The 14,321-nt window shown below is 42.6% G+C and overlaps 2 protein-coding genes across 2 annotated transcripts in view; both read right to left on the bottom strand.

Annotated features, from left to right (window-relative positions):
• LOC145356007 (protein PML-like) overlaps positions 1-8,567 on the bottom strand; it is a 45,869-nt gene extending 37,302 nt beyond the window's left edge. The window contains exon 1 of the mRNA XM_080208561.1: positions 8,373-8,567. Within this exon, the coding sequence (XP_080064687.1) occupies position 8,373 (1 nt within the window). The 5' untranslated portion in view covers positions 8,374-8,567. The remainder of the gene's footprint in view (positions 1-8,372) is intronic.
• Positions 8,568-12,269: 3,702 nt separating this feature from the next.
• ddx51 (DEAD (Asp-Glu-Ala-Asp) box polypeptide 51) overlaps positions 12,270-14,321 on the bottom strand; it is a 44,752-nt gene continuing 42,700 nt past the window's right edge. The window contains exon 16 of the mRNA XM_080208562.1: positions 12,270-13,351. Within this exon, the coding sequence (XP_080064688.1) occupies positions 13,325-13,351 (27 nt within the window). The 3' untranslated portion in view covers positions 12,270-13,324. The remainder of the gene's footprint in view (positions 13,352-14,321) is intronic.

Here is a 14,321-nt window from a genome sequence, read left to right as displayed (position 1 = left end):
ACCCCCCGCACCACACACACACACACACACACACACACACAGACACCCCCGCCCCCCCAACCCACCCACTCCCGGGTCTTTTTACCAATGATCTGTGTGCGCTGGGTCTGCTAGTTTCTCCCTATTTACTCTATCAATGCTGTTTATCATTTTAAACATCCCTATTAAGGCCCGGGGTTTTGTGGAGCTGGGTCAAGTTGGGAGGCTTTTACAAACGATGGACAGAATCTGATTCCACAGTTATCGGCCCCATTCCCATTTCCAGCAATTTTCACCAAATGTAGAAAAATTTAGATTTCGTAGAAACATACAAATTAAGAGCCACTCGGCCCCTCAAGCCTGTCCCACCATTCAATAAGATCACGGTTGATCTGATTGAAACCTCAACCCCACATTCCTGCTTATCCTTGATAACGTTTCACCCTTTTGTCAATCAGGAATTTATCTGGCTCTGCCTTAAAAATATTCAAAGACTTTGTATTCACTGCCATTGAAGAAGAGTTCCAGAGACTCATATCCTCAGAGAAAACATTTCTCCTCATCTCTGCTTTCAATGAGTGACCCCTAGTTCTAGATTCTCCATTAAGAGGAAACACCTAGACAACAAAGACACCTATGTCAGACTCCTATTTATTAGGGTAGGGCAGTCGATATCATCTACATTTACTTCAGTAAGGCCTTTAACAAAGTCCCTCTTGGCGGACTGTTGCAGAAGGTGAAGTTGCATGGGATCAGACGTGAGCTGGCAAGGTGGATACAGAACTGGCTCAGACATAGAAGATGAGGGTAGCAGTGAAAGGGTGTGTTTCTGAATGGAGGGCTGTGACAAGTGGTGTTCCTCAGGGATCAGTGCTGGGACCTCTGCTGTTCGTAATAGATATAAATGATTTGGAGGAACATGTAACTAGATTGATTAGTAAGTTTGCAGATAACACAAAGGTTGGTGGATTTGCGGATAGCGGTGAGGACCATCAGAGGATACAGCAGGATATAGATCGGTTGGAGGCTTGGACGGAGAGATGGCAGATGGAGTTTAATCCAGACAAATGTGAGGTAATGCATTTTGGAAGGACTAATAAAGATAGAAAATACACAGCAAATGGCAGAACCCTTAAGAGTATTGCTAGGCTGAGGAATCTGGGCGTACAGATACACAGGTCACTGGAAGTGGCAATGCAGGTGGAGAAGGTAGTCAAGAAAGCATAAGGCATGCTTGCCTTCATCAGCTGGCGCATTGAGTTTAAAAATTGGCAAGTCATGTTGCAGCTTTATAGAACCTTAGTTAGGCCGCACTTGGAATTTAGTGTTCAATTCTGGTCACCACACTACCAGAAGGATGTGGAGGCTTTGGAGAGGTACAGAAAATATTTACCAGGATGTTGTCTGGCATAGAAAGCATTAGCTATGAGGAGAGATTGGAGAAACTTGGTTTGTTCTCATTGGAACGACGAGGTTGAGGGATGACCTGATAGAAGTCTACAAGATTATGAGGGGCATGGACAGAGTGGATAGTTAGAAGCTTTTGCCCAAAGTGGAACAGTCAATTACTAGGGGGCATAGGTTTAAAGTGTGAGGGGCAAGGTTTAAAGGAGATGTACAAGGCAAGTTTTTTTTATACAGAGGGTCCCTGGAACTTGCTGCCAGGGGAAGACAGTGGAAGCAGATACGATAGTGAATTTTAAGGGGCGTTTGGACAAATGCATGAATAGGATGGAAATAAAGGGAAATGGTCCAGGAAGACTAGGGGGTTTTAGTTAAGTCAGGCAGCATGGTTGGTGTAGGCTTGGAGGGCCGAAGGGCCTATTCCTGTGCTGTAATTTTCTTTGTATTAATTACAGCTCAGCCTTCAACATCATTATTCCTGCAAAACTCATCTCCAAATTCTGTGAGCTGGGGCTCGGCTCAGCTCCTCCCTCTGTGACTGGATCCTGAACTTCCTAACCCACAGACCGCAATTAGTAAGGATGGATAGCAACACCTCCTCCATGGTCATACTCCACACCAGCGCCCCACAAGGCTGTGTCCTCAGCCCCTTACTATGCTCCTTATACACCCACGACTGTGTGGCCAAATTTCCCTCCAACTCAATTTTTAAGTTTGCTGATGACACCACCGTAGTGGGTCAGATCTCAAACAATGTACAAGTACAAGAAAGAGATAGAGAATGTGGTGAACTGGTGGACCAACAATAATCTCTCCCTCAATATCGACAAAGTGGAAGAAATAATCATCAGCTTCAGGAAGTGTAGTAGAGGACAAGCCCCTGTCTACATGAACAGGGACAAAGTAAAAATGGTCAAGAGCTTCAGGTTTCTTGGTGTCCAAATTATTAACAACCTGTCCTCATCCCTCCATGCCGATGCTATAGTTAAGAAAAGCCCACCAATGCCTCTACTTTCTCAGAAGACTAAGGAAATTTGGCATGCCCATGACAACTCTCACCAACTTTTACAGATGCACCATAGAAAGCATTCTTTCTGGTTGTATCACAGCTTGATATAGCTCCTGTTCTGCTCAAGATCGCAAAAACTACAAAGCATACTGAAGAAAGCCCAGTCCATCACTCAAACCAGTCTCCCATCCATCGATTCTGTAGACTTCCCATTGCCCCTGAAAAGCAGCCAGCATAATCAAGGACCCCACATACACCAGACATGGTCTCTTGCACCTTCTTCCATTAGGAAAAGATAAAAACAAGTCTGAGGACATGTATCAGCCAACTCAAGAACAGCTTCTTCCTTGCTGCCATCAGACGTTTGAATGGACCTACCTCGTATTAAGTTGATCTTTCTCAATAGCCTAGCTATGATTGTAACACTACATCCTGCATTCTCTCCTTTATAATAGCACACAAGAAATAATACTTTTCACCATATACTAATACATGTGATAACAATAAATCAAATCAAATCCTGCATCATTCCCATTCCTTGATGGTTTTAATATGTAGAAACCTATCAGTCCCAGTCTTGAACATACTCTGACTGAGGCTCCACAACCATTTGGGGGCAAAGAATTCCAAAGATTCACCAGCCCCTGAGAGAAGAAATTCGTCCTCAATATGGTCACATAATGGTTATTGCTGCTGCCTCACAGCACCAGGGACCTGGGTTCAATTCCGACCCAGGTAATTGTGTGGCGTATGCACGTTTTCCCTGTGTCTGCATGGGTTTCCTCCCACAGCCCAAAGATCCGTGGGTTAGGTTGATTGATCATGCTAAATTGCCCCTTAGTATCAGGAGACTGGCAGGGTAAATATGTGGGGTTAAGGGGATAGGGCCTGGGTGGGATTGTTGTCAATGCAGGCTCAATATAAAAAACAATAGTAAAAGTTTTAACAAATATATAAAGAAGAGAGTGGCTAGAGTGAATGTTGGACCCTTGGAGGACGAGAAGGGGGATTTAATGGTGGGAAACAAGGAAATGGCTGAGACTTTAAATAAGATCTTTGTGTTGGTCTTCATGGTGGAGGACACAAATAGCTTACCAAATATTAAAGATAGAGGGTTGGTAGGAGATAAGGTCCTTAATATAATTACTGTTACTAAAGAGGTAGTGCTTGGTAGACTAATGGGACTGAAGGTAGACAAGTCCCCGGGACTGGATGGAATGCATCCCAGGGTACTGAAAGAAATGGCAGAAGTAATAGCAGATGCGTTAGTAGTTATTTATCAAAATTCGCTGGACTCTGGGGAAGTGCCGGCAGATTGGAAAACAGCTACAGTTACTCTGCTGTTTAAAAAAAGTAGCAGACAAAAGGAGGGTAACTACAGGCCAGTTAGCTTAATGTCCGTAGTTGGGAAAATGCTAGAATCCATCATTAGGATACATGGAGTTGGGGGTAAAGTGTTAGCATGGATTGAAGATTGGCTATCAGACAGGAAGCAGAGAGTTGGAATAAATGGGTGCTTTTCTGGTTGGCAGTTGGAGACTGGTGGCGTGCCGCAGGGATCGGTGCTGGGGCCTCAACTGTTTACCATATACATAGACGATCTGGAGGAGGGGGCTGAGTGTAGGGTAACAAAGTTTGCTGATGACATGAAGATGAGTGGAAAAGCGAATTGCATGGAGGACGCAGAAAGTCTGCAGAGATTTGGATAGGCTGAGGGAGTGGGCGAGGACCTGGCAAATGGAGTATAATGTTGGCAAATGTGAGGTTATCCACTTTGGAAGAAATAATAGTAGGATGGAATATTATTTAAATGGTGCAAAGCTGCAGCATGCTACGGTGCAGAGGGACCTAGGGGTCCTTGTGCATGAGTCGCAAAAACCCAGTCTGCAGGTGCAGCAGGTGATCAAGAAGTCGAATGGAATGTTGGCCTTTATCGCGAGGGGGATAGAATATAAAAGCAGGGAGGTCTTACTGCATCTGTATAAGGCACTGGTGAGGCCACAACTGGAGTACTGTGTGCAGTTTTGGTCCCCTTATTTACAAAAGGATATATGGGCCTTGGAGGGAGTACAGAGAAGTTCATCAGGCTGATACCGGAGATGAGGGTGTTAGCTTACGAGGAGAGATTAAATAGACTGGGCCTGTACTCGTTGGAGTTTAGAAGGCTGAGGGGGGATCTTATAGAGACTTGCATGATAATGAAGGGGCTAGATAGGGTAGAGGTAGAGAGATTCTTTCTGCTTAGAAAGGAAACCAGAACTAGAGGGCACAGCCTCAAAATAAGGTAGGAGGGGGTAGTTTTAGAACAGAGTTGAGGAGGAATTTCTTCACTCAAAGGGTGGTGAATCTCTGGAATTCTCTGCCCATTGAAGTGGTGGAGGCTACCTCGTTGAATATGTTTAAGTCACGGGTAGATAGGTTTCTGATAGACAAGGGAATTAAGGGTTATGGGGAGCAGGTGGGAAAGTGGAACTGATCCACTTCAGATCAGCCATGATCTTATTGAATGGCGGGGCAGGCTCGAAGGGCTAGATGGCCTACTCCTGCTCCTATTTCTTATGTTCTTAGGAAGACATTTAATGACCTGCTCCATCTGGAAATGAAGCGATGTTTACTGTTGTCAACCAGAAGCCCAGCAGGAATTAAAAGATGTCAGTGCATTATGGATTATACTCTTTAACATGATAGATCCATACATGGAGCAACATCAGACACCTTCATCCATATTGAGGAACTCTTCACTTTGGCTCCACCCTCTGCCTCCAGATATAATAACTTAGCTTCTTAAACATACAGTCAGCTGACAGTGTCACAGTATGGCTGCCACTTCCTTCCACAACTCAGCTGCTGCTCATATCTCACTGCGTTTGAATGGATGAGGATTCCGTGCATTCTGTACACCATTCATAAAATCAAGACAAGGTAGCAAAGTACCTGACAATTGGCTCTTTAACAACATTAATGGACTACCTGCCACCAATGCATCTACTAGATTCACCTCCAGAACCAGCCTAATGCGGGCCCACATTTTACCGGCACCGCCTTACCCCAATTCCTGCTGCCACAAATTTCTACCCATTAATCATTCCTGTCTTCCTTTTACTTCTTCCGTCCTCTGTCCTTTCTGTGCACAGGTTTCTAAACTGTAAAAATCTCCCAACTTCCGCCAGTTCTGACAAAAGATCATGGAGCTGAAATGTTGACTGTTTCTCGGCATGCAGATTCCAGCTAACCACATTTCTGATTTGATAAACTACATAGTATGATTTTTAAAAAGGATCAAAAACAAAGAAACCTGGGGATCCATTTACATACTCAAATATTTGAAAGGTGTCAGTACAAGTTAAAAAAGTTATTATGAAAACATATGAGTTCCTTAGATTTTCAGGAATAAAGTACAAACGCAAGGCCTTTATACTAAACCTTGTTTAAAAAATCTGGTTAGGCTGGAGTACTGCATCCGGACCTGAGCGTCACATTTTAGGAAGAATTTCAAGGTCTTGGCAAAAGTTGCAGCGATTATAAAATCATACAATGACCACAGCACAGTAGGCCATTCAGCCCCCTTTTTCAATACTAATTCTTTGCAAGAAAATCTGTCAGTCTTCACTCCCCACCCCACCACCACCACCACCCCCTTCACCTTTTCCCCATAGCGCTGCATGGTTTTTGTCTTCAGATAATTATCCAATCCCCTTTTGAAAACCACAATTGAATCTGCCTCCCCCACGTTCTCAGGCAGTACATTCTAGATCCTGACTACTTTGTGCAAAAAAGCTTTTTGTCATATCATCTCTAATTCTTCTGCCAACCACTTTAGATCTATGCCCTCTGGTTTTAGACGTCCCACAGATGGGAACACTTCTTCCCCATCCTAAGCTTTCATGATTTGGAACAGTACACCAGGGTGAGGGTCTTAAGATTTGGAGAAAGGCTGGATCAGCTGGGACTGTTTTCTTTAGAATGGGGAAGCTTCAGGTGATATTTCATGGTGGCATTCAAATTACTGTTTCTGACTGAGTAAATGGGGAGAAATTGTTTTCACAAGCCGGAGGGAAGGTAATTGATAAAAGAACATAGTGTGAGAAAAGCAGAACTATTTTTCTGCAGTGCGTGGGAAAGATTGTTCACAGCAAAGTCAATATTGACTCTCAAAGGGCGACTGGATTAGTAAATGGAAGGTAGATCATAGAGTCATAAAGGTTTACAGCATGGAAACAGGACCTTTGGCTCTACTTGTCCATGCCACCCCTTTTTTTTAACCCCTAAGCTAGTCCCAATTGCCTGCATTTGGCCCATATCCCTCTATATCAATCTTACCCATGTGACTATCTGAAAACTTTTTAAAAGACAAAATTGTACCCGCATCTAGTGTTATCTCTGGCAGCTTGTTCGAGACACTCACCATCCTCTGTGTGAAAAAATTGCCCCTCTGGACCCTTTTGTATCTCTCCCCTCTCACCTTAAACCTTTGCCCTCTAGTTTTAGACTTCCCTACCTTTGGGAAAGATATTGACTATCTAGCTGATCTAGATATTTTATAGATCTCTAAAAGATCATACTAAGTCTCCTAGGCTCCAGAGAAAAAGTCCCAGTCTATCCAGCCTCTCCTTATAACTCACACTATCAAGTCCTAGTAGCATCCTAGTAAATTTTTTCTGCACTTTCTAGATTAATAATATCCTTTCCATAATAGGGTGACCAGAACTGTACGCAGTATTCCAAGTGTAGCTTTACCAATGTCTTGTACAACTTCAAGAAGATATCGCAACTCCTGTATTCAAAAGCATGTATACATAGGAACATAAGAATTAGGAGTCGAAGTAGGCAAATTCAACCCTTTGAGCTTGCGTCACCATTCAATCAGATCATGGCTGCTCTCTCCCTGGTCTCAAAGTCACCTCTCCAACTGTTCCCCATATCCCTTTATCCCTTTTTTTATTAGAAATATATCTATCTCATTCTTGAAACCATTCAATGATTCAGATCCCACTGCACTATGGGGCAGCGAGTTCCACAAATTCACCACCCTCTGCAAGAAGAACTTCATCCTCATCTCAGTTTTAAATCTACTGCCTCTCAACCTATACCTGTGACCTCTTGTTCGAGATAAGAGGAAACATTTGGACTATGTTTACTATACCAACTTGTTATATCAACAAAACAAAGGAGGTTATCATCGAGTTCAGGAAGCGTAAAGAAGTACATGCCTCTGCCTACATCAATGGGGATGAAGTAGAAAGAGTCGAGAGCTTTTAGTTTTTAGGTGTCCATATCACCAACAGCCGATATTATAGTTAAGAAAGCTCACCAACACCTCTACTTTCTCAGAAAACTAAGGAAGTTTGGCATGTCAGCTAAGACTGTTATCAACTTTTACAGATGCACTATAGAAAGCATTCTTTCTGGTTGTATCAGTGTGATATGGCTCTTGCTCTGCCCAAGACTGCAGGGATCTACGAAAGATGGTGAATGTAGCCCAATCCATCATGCAAACCAGCCTCCATCCATTGACTGTCTACACTTCCTAAAAAAGTTTATCTACTTTTATACTCCAGTCCCTTTGCAATGAATGGCAACATCCCTTCTGCCTTTTTTATTACATGCTGCACCTGCAGACGAACTTAATGGGATTCTTGAATAGACACCTAGATCCCTTTACCCCGATGCATTTTGAATCTGCCTTTCTATTTTTTCTGCCAAAATGGTAAACTCTATCTGCCCATTCGCCTAGCTTATCTATATGTCTCTGTACAATCTTTATATTTGGCGGGAAAACAGGGAAGTGGTAGTAACTGGACAACACGATTAAAGACCTACAATCGCCAAACTCTGTAGTAAAAGTCCTCATGGAGTTGGTCCACTTTATAACCCCCTCCCCCCCCCCCCCACCACCCCTACTGCACCGAGCTTTTGCCCCTTCACCTTTGCTTCTCAGAAATAAGAAACGCCTTATTCTGCAATTACACCAAATACTTACTGACGGAAACGAGCGTTATTTCAGACTTTTCACAGCAGGAGCGTATTAAAGTCGGAGTGTAAGACGTGCGATCATGTCACAGCTCTCCAGATCGAGAGGTGGAAGAGGGGCTCAGACGGTCCTTGATCCCTCTCAGCTGCGGAAAAGCAGGAATCTAACTACCGAGCGTGGGTTTTGCTGGGTCTCAGTCAGAAATATTTCCCTCCGGTTAAAATCTCTGAGAAAGTGAAACTGAAAGTAATTGCTCACATGTTCAGGTCCAGCCCACATTGCACTCGCTCATTCGCTACGACGACAATTATTTGGCAGACTTAGCAGACTGATTGACCCTGAACTACTGGGCAACCTTCAAGCGCTCTCTACATCCAACTGTCAGCCAGCCAGTCTGGAAAAGGAGGAGGCCATTCAGCCCCTCAAATCTGTTCTGCCATTCAATTAAATTAGAGCAAATCATAGAATTTTTATAATACATAAGAGAATATTCTGCCCATCGAGTCTGTACAGACTCTCTGACAAGAGTATCTTACCTAGGCCCTCTTCCTTGCCCTATCCCCATTATCCCACATATTTATCATGGCCAATCCACTTAATCTATACGTCTTTGGACTGTGGAAGGAAACCAAAGCACCCAGAGGAACCCACACAGACAGCTAATCTGTGCCTTAATTCCATTCACCCTTCTTCGTAGAATCCCTACAGTGCAGAAGGGAGAGTATTCAGCCCATTGAGTCGGCATCAACTCTCAACAGAGGATTCCACCCAGGCCTTTTAACATAGCCAATCCACATAACTTGCAAATCTTGATACTATAATCCTTCTATAACCCAAATTTAACAAAAACCTATTTTCATCTTTGAAGTTTACAAATAATCCAGTTCAGTATCTTTCGGGGGGGAAAAGTTCCAGGTTTCCACTACCCACTGTGACTGCTCTTTGATATCATTCAGCAGTCTAATTCTAACTTCCACCCACCAAAGGAATACTGCCAACACTCCCAAATTGATTAATCATTTTAAAGAAGTCAATTAAGGTGTAGCTGTTGAAGTTAGCAGCAGAGCTAGGTTTATCCAATGGGGAGTTTGGGAATTTGAACTTGAGATTCAATTTGACAAGGGGACGAAGCCGGGAATGCCAACTTCCCAGATCCTCCAAAACTTTGTTGGCTGATCCCCAAAGAATAATTGAGGAGAGAGTTCATGACCATGACTGGCTTCTACACCATAGGTTATAATATTCACAGTTCATTTATATTATCGAGATCCCTGTCACATTATTCAAGTTAAAGTGAATTTTGAAAGAAAAGATGGAGAGCAGGGATTTGGTGAGAAAACTTACACACAGCATAGCCCAGGCAGTTTAATGGACTGCATCAAGATCTGAGAACATGTTGGTTGGAATAGGTTACAGATGGGCTGAGCCAACTAAGCCAAGTTTTTTTTTATTAGTGTCACAAGTAGGCTTACATTAACACTGCAATGAAGTTACTGTGAAAATCCCCTAGTCACCACACTCTGGCACCTGTCCAGGTACACTGAGGGAGAATTTCAGCATTGCCAATCCACCTAACCAACATGTCTTTTAGACTGTGGGAGGAATCCGGAGCACCCAGAGGAAACCCACACAGACATGGGGAGAACATGTAAACTGAACACGACAGTCATCCAAACCAGGCTTTCTGGCATTGTGAGGCAGTAGTGCTAGTCACCATCCCCCCTAGATAGGTTCTGGATTGGTATGGGAATCAACATTTACCGGCAGTAAGTGAGAGAATGGAGTTGAGAAACTTATCAGTCATGATTGAATGGTAGAGCAGACCCAATGGGCTGAATGGCCTAATTCTGCTCCTATACCTTATGAAGGAAGGTGTAATTAGGATTGTCAACCTGATACATTGAGTACAGGTTGGTCAGGTAGGTTGGGGGTGATGGCAAATTGGCGGGGGCGGGGGTCACATAGTGTGGATTATTTGATATTTTTGTGGAGACTGTAAAACTGGGAACAAAGATGTTGCCGAAATCAAGTCTGTTTACAAGAATATTTACAAGATTGTCCCAGGTGAGGGTTTTTGGTCACATTGATATTGGTGAAGCTGTGGATGGTTTCCTTAGTGTTTGAGAAATATGGGGAGAAATTGGTCCCATTGGTGAAAAGGTTGAAATCAGAGGACAACCAATTTGAGACTAAACGGAAAAAGAATCAAAAACACACTTCTTTTTCCACAGCCTTATTGTGTGGGAGGCAGAGTCAATCAGAGCTTTCTGAAAAAATAAAGTGCAGGACTACAAGAAAAAGGTAGGGGATTGGGGAACAGTCGGTCAAATGGCTTCCTTTCTGTGTTAGACAGCAATAGGCCATTCACCTGCTCAGGTCTGTTCTGCATTCAACTAGATCATGATCTTCTGTCTCAATGCCATCATTCTGCATTATCGCCATATCCCTTAATGTCATTGGTATCTAAAAACCTATCAACCACTGCTTTGAACATAACCAATGAGAGCCTCACACTCCTGAGTGTAGAATTCCTAACATTCACCACCCTCTGAATGAAGAAATTCTTCCTCATTGAGGTCCTAAATTACATCTCTTACTTAGTCTGAGACTTTGTCCCCGTGGTTCTAAACAACACACCCCTCTTCCCCCCCACTACCCACCCAAAACCAAGGGAAACATCCTTCCTGCATCTAACCTGTTGAGACCTGTAAGGATTTTGAGAACTTCAATAAGATCACCTAGCATTCCTCTAAACATTAGAGAATACGGGCCCAATCTCCTCAACCGCACCATCCCAGGGATTAGTCTGCTGAAGCCCTGCTGCACTCCCTCTATAGTCAGTAGATCCTTCTAAGATAAGAACAAAATGCACCCAATACTCCAGATGTGGTCTCACTAAGGCTGTATACAACGACAGTAAGTTTTCCTTATTCCTATACAAAAAAACCCTTACCATAAGGTCTAACATACCATTTGCCTACCTAATTGCTGTTATACCTGCATGTTAACTTTCAATAACTCATTATCAAGATCTCCCAGGTCCCTTTGGATATCAACACTTCCAAATGTCTCCCCATTTAAGAAATACTGTGCATTTGTTTTTTTCAAACAGAGTGGATCATTTCACATTTTTTCACATCATAATCCACCTGCCATGTCCTTGCCCAGTCACTTAGCCTGTCAAAATCTCCTTAAAGTCTCATTGTATCCTCCTCACAACTCACATTCCTACCTAGTTTGTGTCATCAGCAAACATGGAAAGATTACATTTGATTCCCACACCAAGTTATTGCTATAGATAGTGAATAGCTGGAGTCCAAACACTGATCCATGTGGTACCCCACTATTCTCAGCCTGCTAACTCAAGAAATCTACAATTTTAAAGAGTCCTGACAGGAGGAAAAGCATGGGATAGGTGAGGAGGACTCAGGTAGAGGATGGAATGAGTAGTCTTGACAGTAGATAGGATTGATATTCAGATATTTAGCTCTGGCTTTGAGGTTGCATATAATCAAACTCCACCTGATTGAGCAATCAAAAATGAGGATGGTGTTGATGGCAAGATATGTTTTTACTATATAAAAACATTCTCAAGGCAAGTGTGGCTGTGGGATAATAAAATCAAGTGAGTGGGCAAGGACATGGCAGTTGGATTATGATGTGAAAAAATGTGAAATTATCCACTCTGTTCAAAAAAAACAAATGCACAGTATTTCTTAAATGGGGAGACATTTGGAACTGTTGATATCCAAAGGGACCTGGGAGTTCTTGTTAATGAGTTATTGGAAGTTAACATGCAGGTACAACTGTAGGAAATTCTGGCTGATTTACAATTTGTCAGCCAGGTGGGATTGAAGTAACAACCAATACTAAAATAATACCCTTCTAATATTTCAGTAAAATCAGTCAGTTTGAAAATATTTTATTTTTAAAAAGTTATATCTGGCTTGATTGTACATTGGTCCATGTGCAATTCAATGCTTAGAAATCTAGTTGATTCCTATTCCTACTTGCTACCTGGTGTATGTTAACCAAGAACAGGGGTGGCATTGGATGATGATTCTCAGAGTAGAACAGTTACAAAATGTCACTGTTCATACATCTGTCTAGTTAGGGATGTGTAAAATACTTGGTTTCTTTGTTATGGAGGTCAAGCATCTTCCGAAGCATTCGCTTTGCTTTCTTTCTGATTGATGGCAGCAATTTAATCATTTTTAACAAGGTAGCTTTATGCTTTGATTGTGAAAATATTTCCTCTTATTGTTTCTCCAAGATACCATTTGGCTTTTTTAAACATGTTCACATGATAAAATGAATACATTCTAATGGGCTCTGTGCAACAGTCCATAGTATATCTAAATCCAGTAACAAACAGGTGCTAATCACACCAATCCCATCCAAGAGAACAAGCCTTCAGTCTCAGCTTCCCTGATCCCTCACTGAGATTTTTTTGAGCTAAAGAGTGACCACAAAGCCAGCAAGAAGTCAACGTCCTTGCAAGAGGCAGGGATGAGAAATTCAATGGAGGGGGCCCAGGGGAAGGAATCGTAGGAGGGCCACTGAAATGTGTGGCTCTTGGAGGTTAACAAGTTGTTGGTTCAACATTGGCCAATGACCAACATCATGTCAAGGTTCTGAATAGTTTTACAGGCCAGCTGCAAAATCATTAAGACACCAAATTCACCCCTCATCAGCATTACAAGTTACAGTAACACTGAGAACCTATTGGAGTACACTGTGAATACTGAAACCATTACCAAAACAATCCTTCACACACTGCTCACCATTCCCAAAATACAAATGTCCATTAAAATTAATTGTTTATAAAAGACATCATTTGCATATCAATATATTTTGTGAAAGGGAATGTTTTCAATGTTTTCCCATTGCGGTTCCCTCATTAATCCAGGTGGGCAGTGGATTTTCTTTGTCCTGAATTCTTGAACTTCCTATTCCTTTTTTCAGAGATGTTTCCACTTCTCTTCATCCTGTCAAAAATAAATTATAAACTGAAATACTGGCAAAGTCACCAACAGAGACTGAATCACAAGCTCTGGGATAATATCATGCCGATCTTCACTTACACTATTGACAGTTTAATCTCAGTCCATTCCCCACCACTGAGAATGCCCTTTCCTCAGCAGGAGCAGTGCCTACCTCTCTGGAGAGAGGAGACAAGTAAACAGTTAACTTTGCTTCTTCCTATTCAGATGTTAACACATCTGCTGACGATTTCCACTTTGTTAATTTGATTTCTAATGTTCAGAACTCAGGGATTTCCTTCTTGATTTCAATGCCCATTATCTTTTGAGGGAAAGACTTGCCTCTTGTAGGTATTAGCAAAAAAAAAAGTTTTGGATTGGGGGAGAGAGATTTTAGTAAAATAAGACAAGATCTGGCCAAGGTAGACTGGGAACAGCTACTACCGGGAACATCTACAGAGGTGCAATGGGAGGCATTCAAAAACTAAATGGAGAGGGTGCAAGCCCAGCATATTCCCTCCAGGGTGATAGGTAGGAATAATAAGCCCACAAAACCATGGATGACCAGAGATAGTAAAAAGTCTGACAACACCAGGTTTAAGTTTAACCGATTTATTTGATAGTACACTCACTAGCTTTCGGGTTAGCCCCTTCGTCAGGTGAATGGAGAGTTCTGGCCTCAGACAGAGCATATAAAGCACAGACAGTTTACAGGTTACTGATTAGAATGCGAATCTTTACACCTAACCTGCTGTTCAAGTCTTAAAGTGGCTGACAATGTGAGTGGAAGGAGCGCTGATCACAGGTTAAAGAGATGTGTATTGTCTCCAGACAGTACAGTAAGTGAGGTTTTGCAAACCCAGGCAAGTCATGGGGGTTACAGATAGTGCGACATGAACCCAAGATCCTTGTTGAGACCGTCCTCATGTGTCCGGAACTTGGCCATCAGTCTCTGCTCAGCGACTCTGCGCTGTCG

The sequence above is a fragment of the Carcharhinus amblyrhynchos genome, chromosome 20 (genome assembly GCF_965287045.1).
Source record: "Carcharhinus amblyrhynchos chromosome 20, sCarAmb.v2.hapA, whole genome shotgun sequence".
NCBI lineage: Eukaryota > Metazoa > Chordata > Chondrichthyes > Carcharhiniformes > Carcharhinidae > Carcharhinus > Carcharhinus amblyrhynchos.
This window is presented reverse-complemented; position numbering and strand designations above follow the sequence as displayed.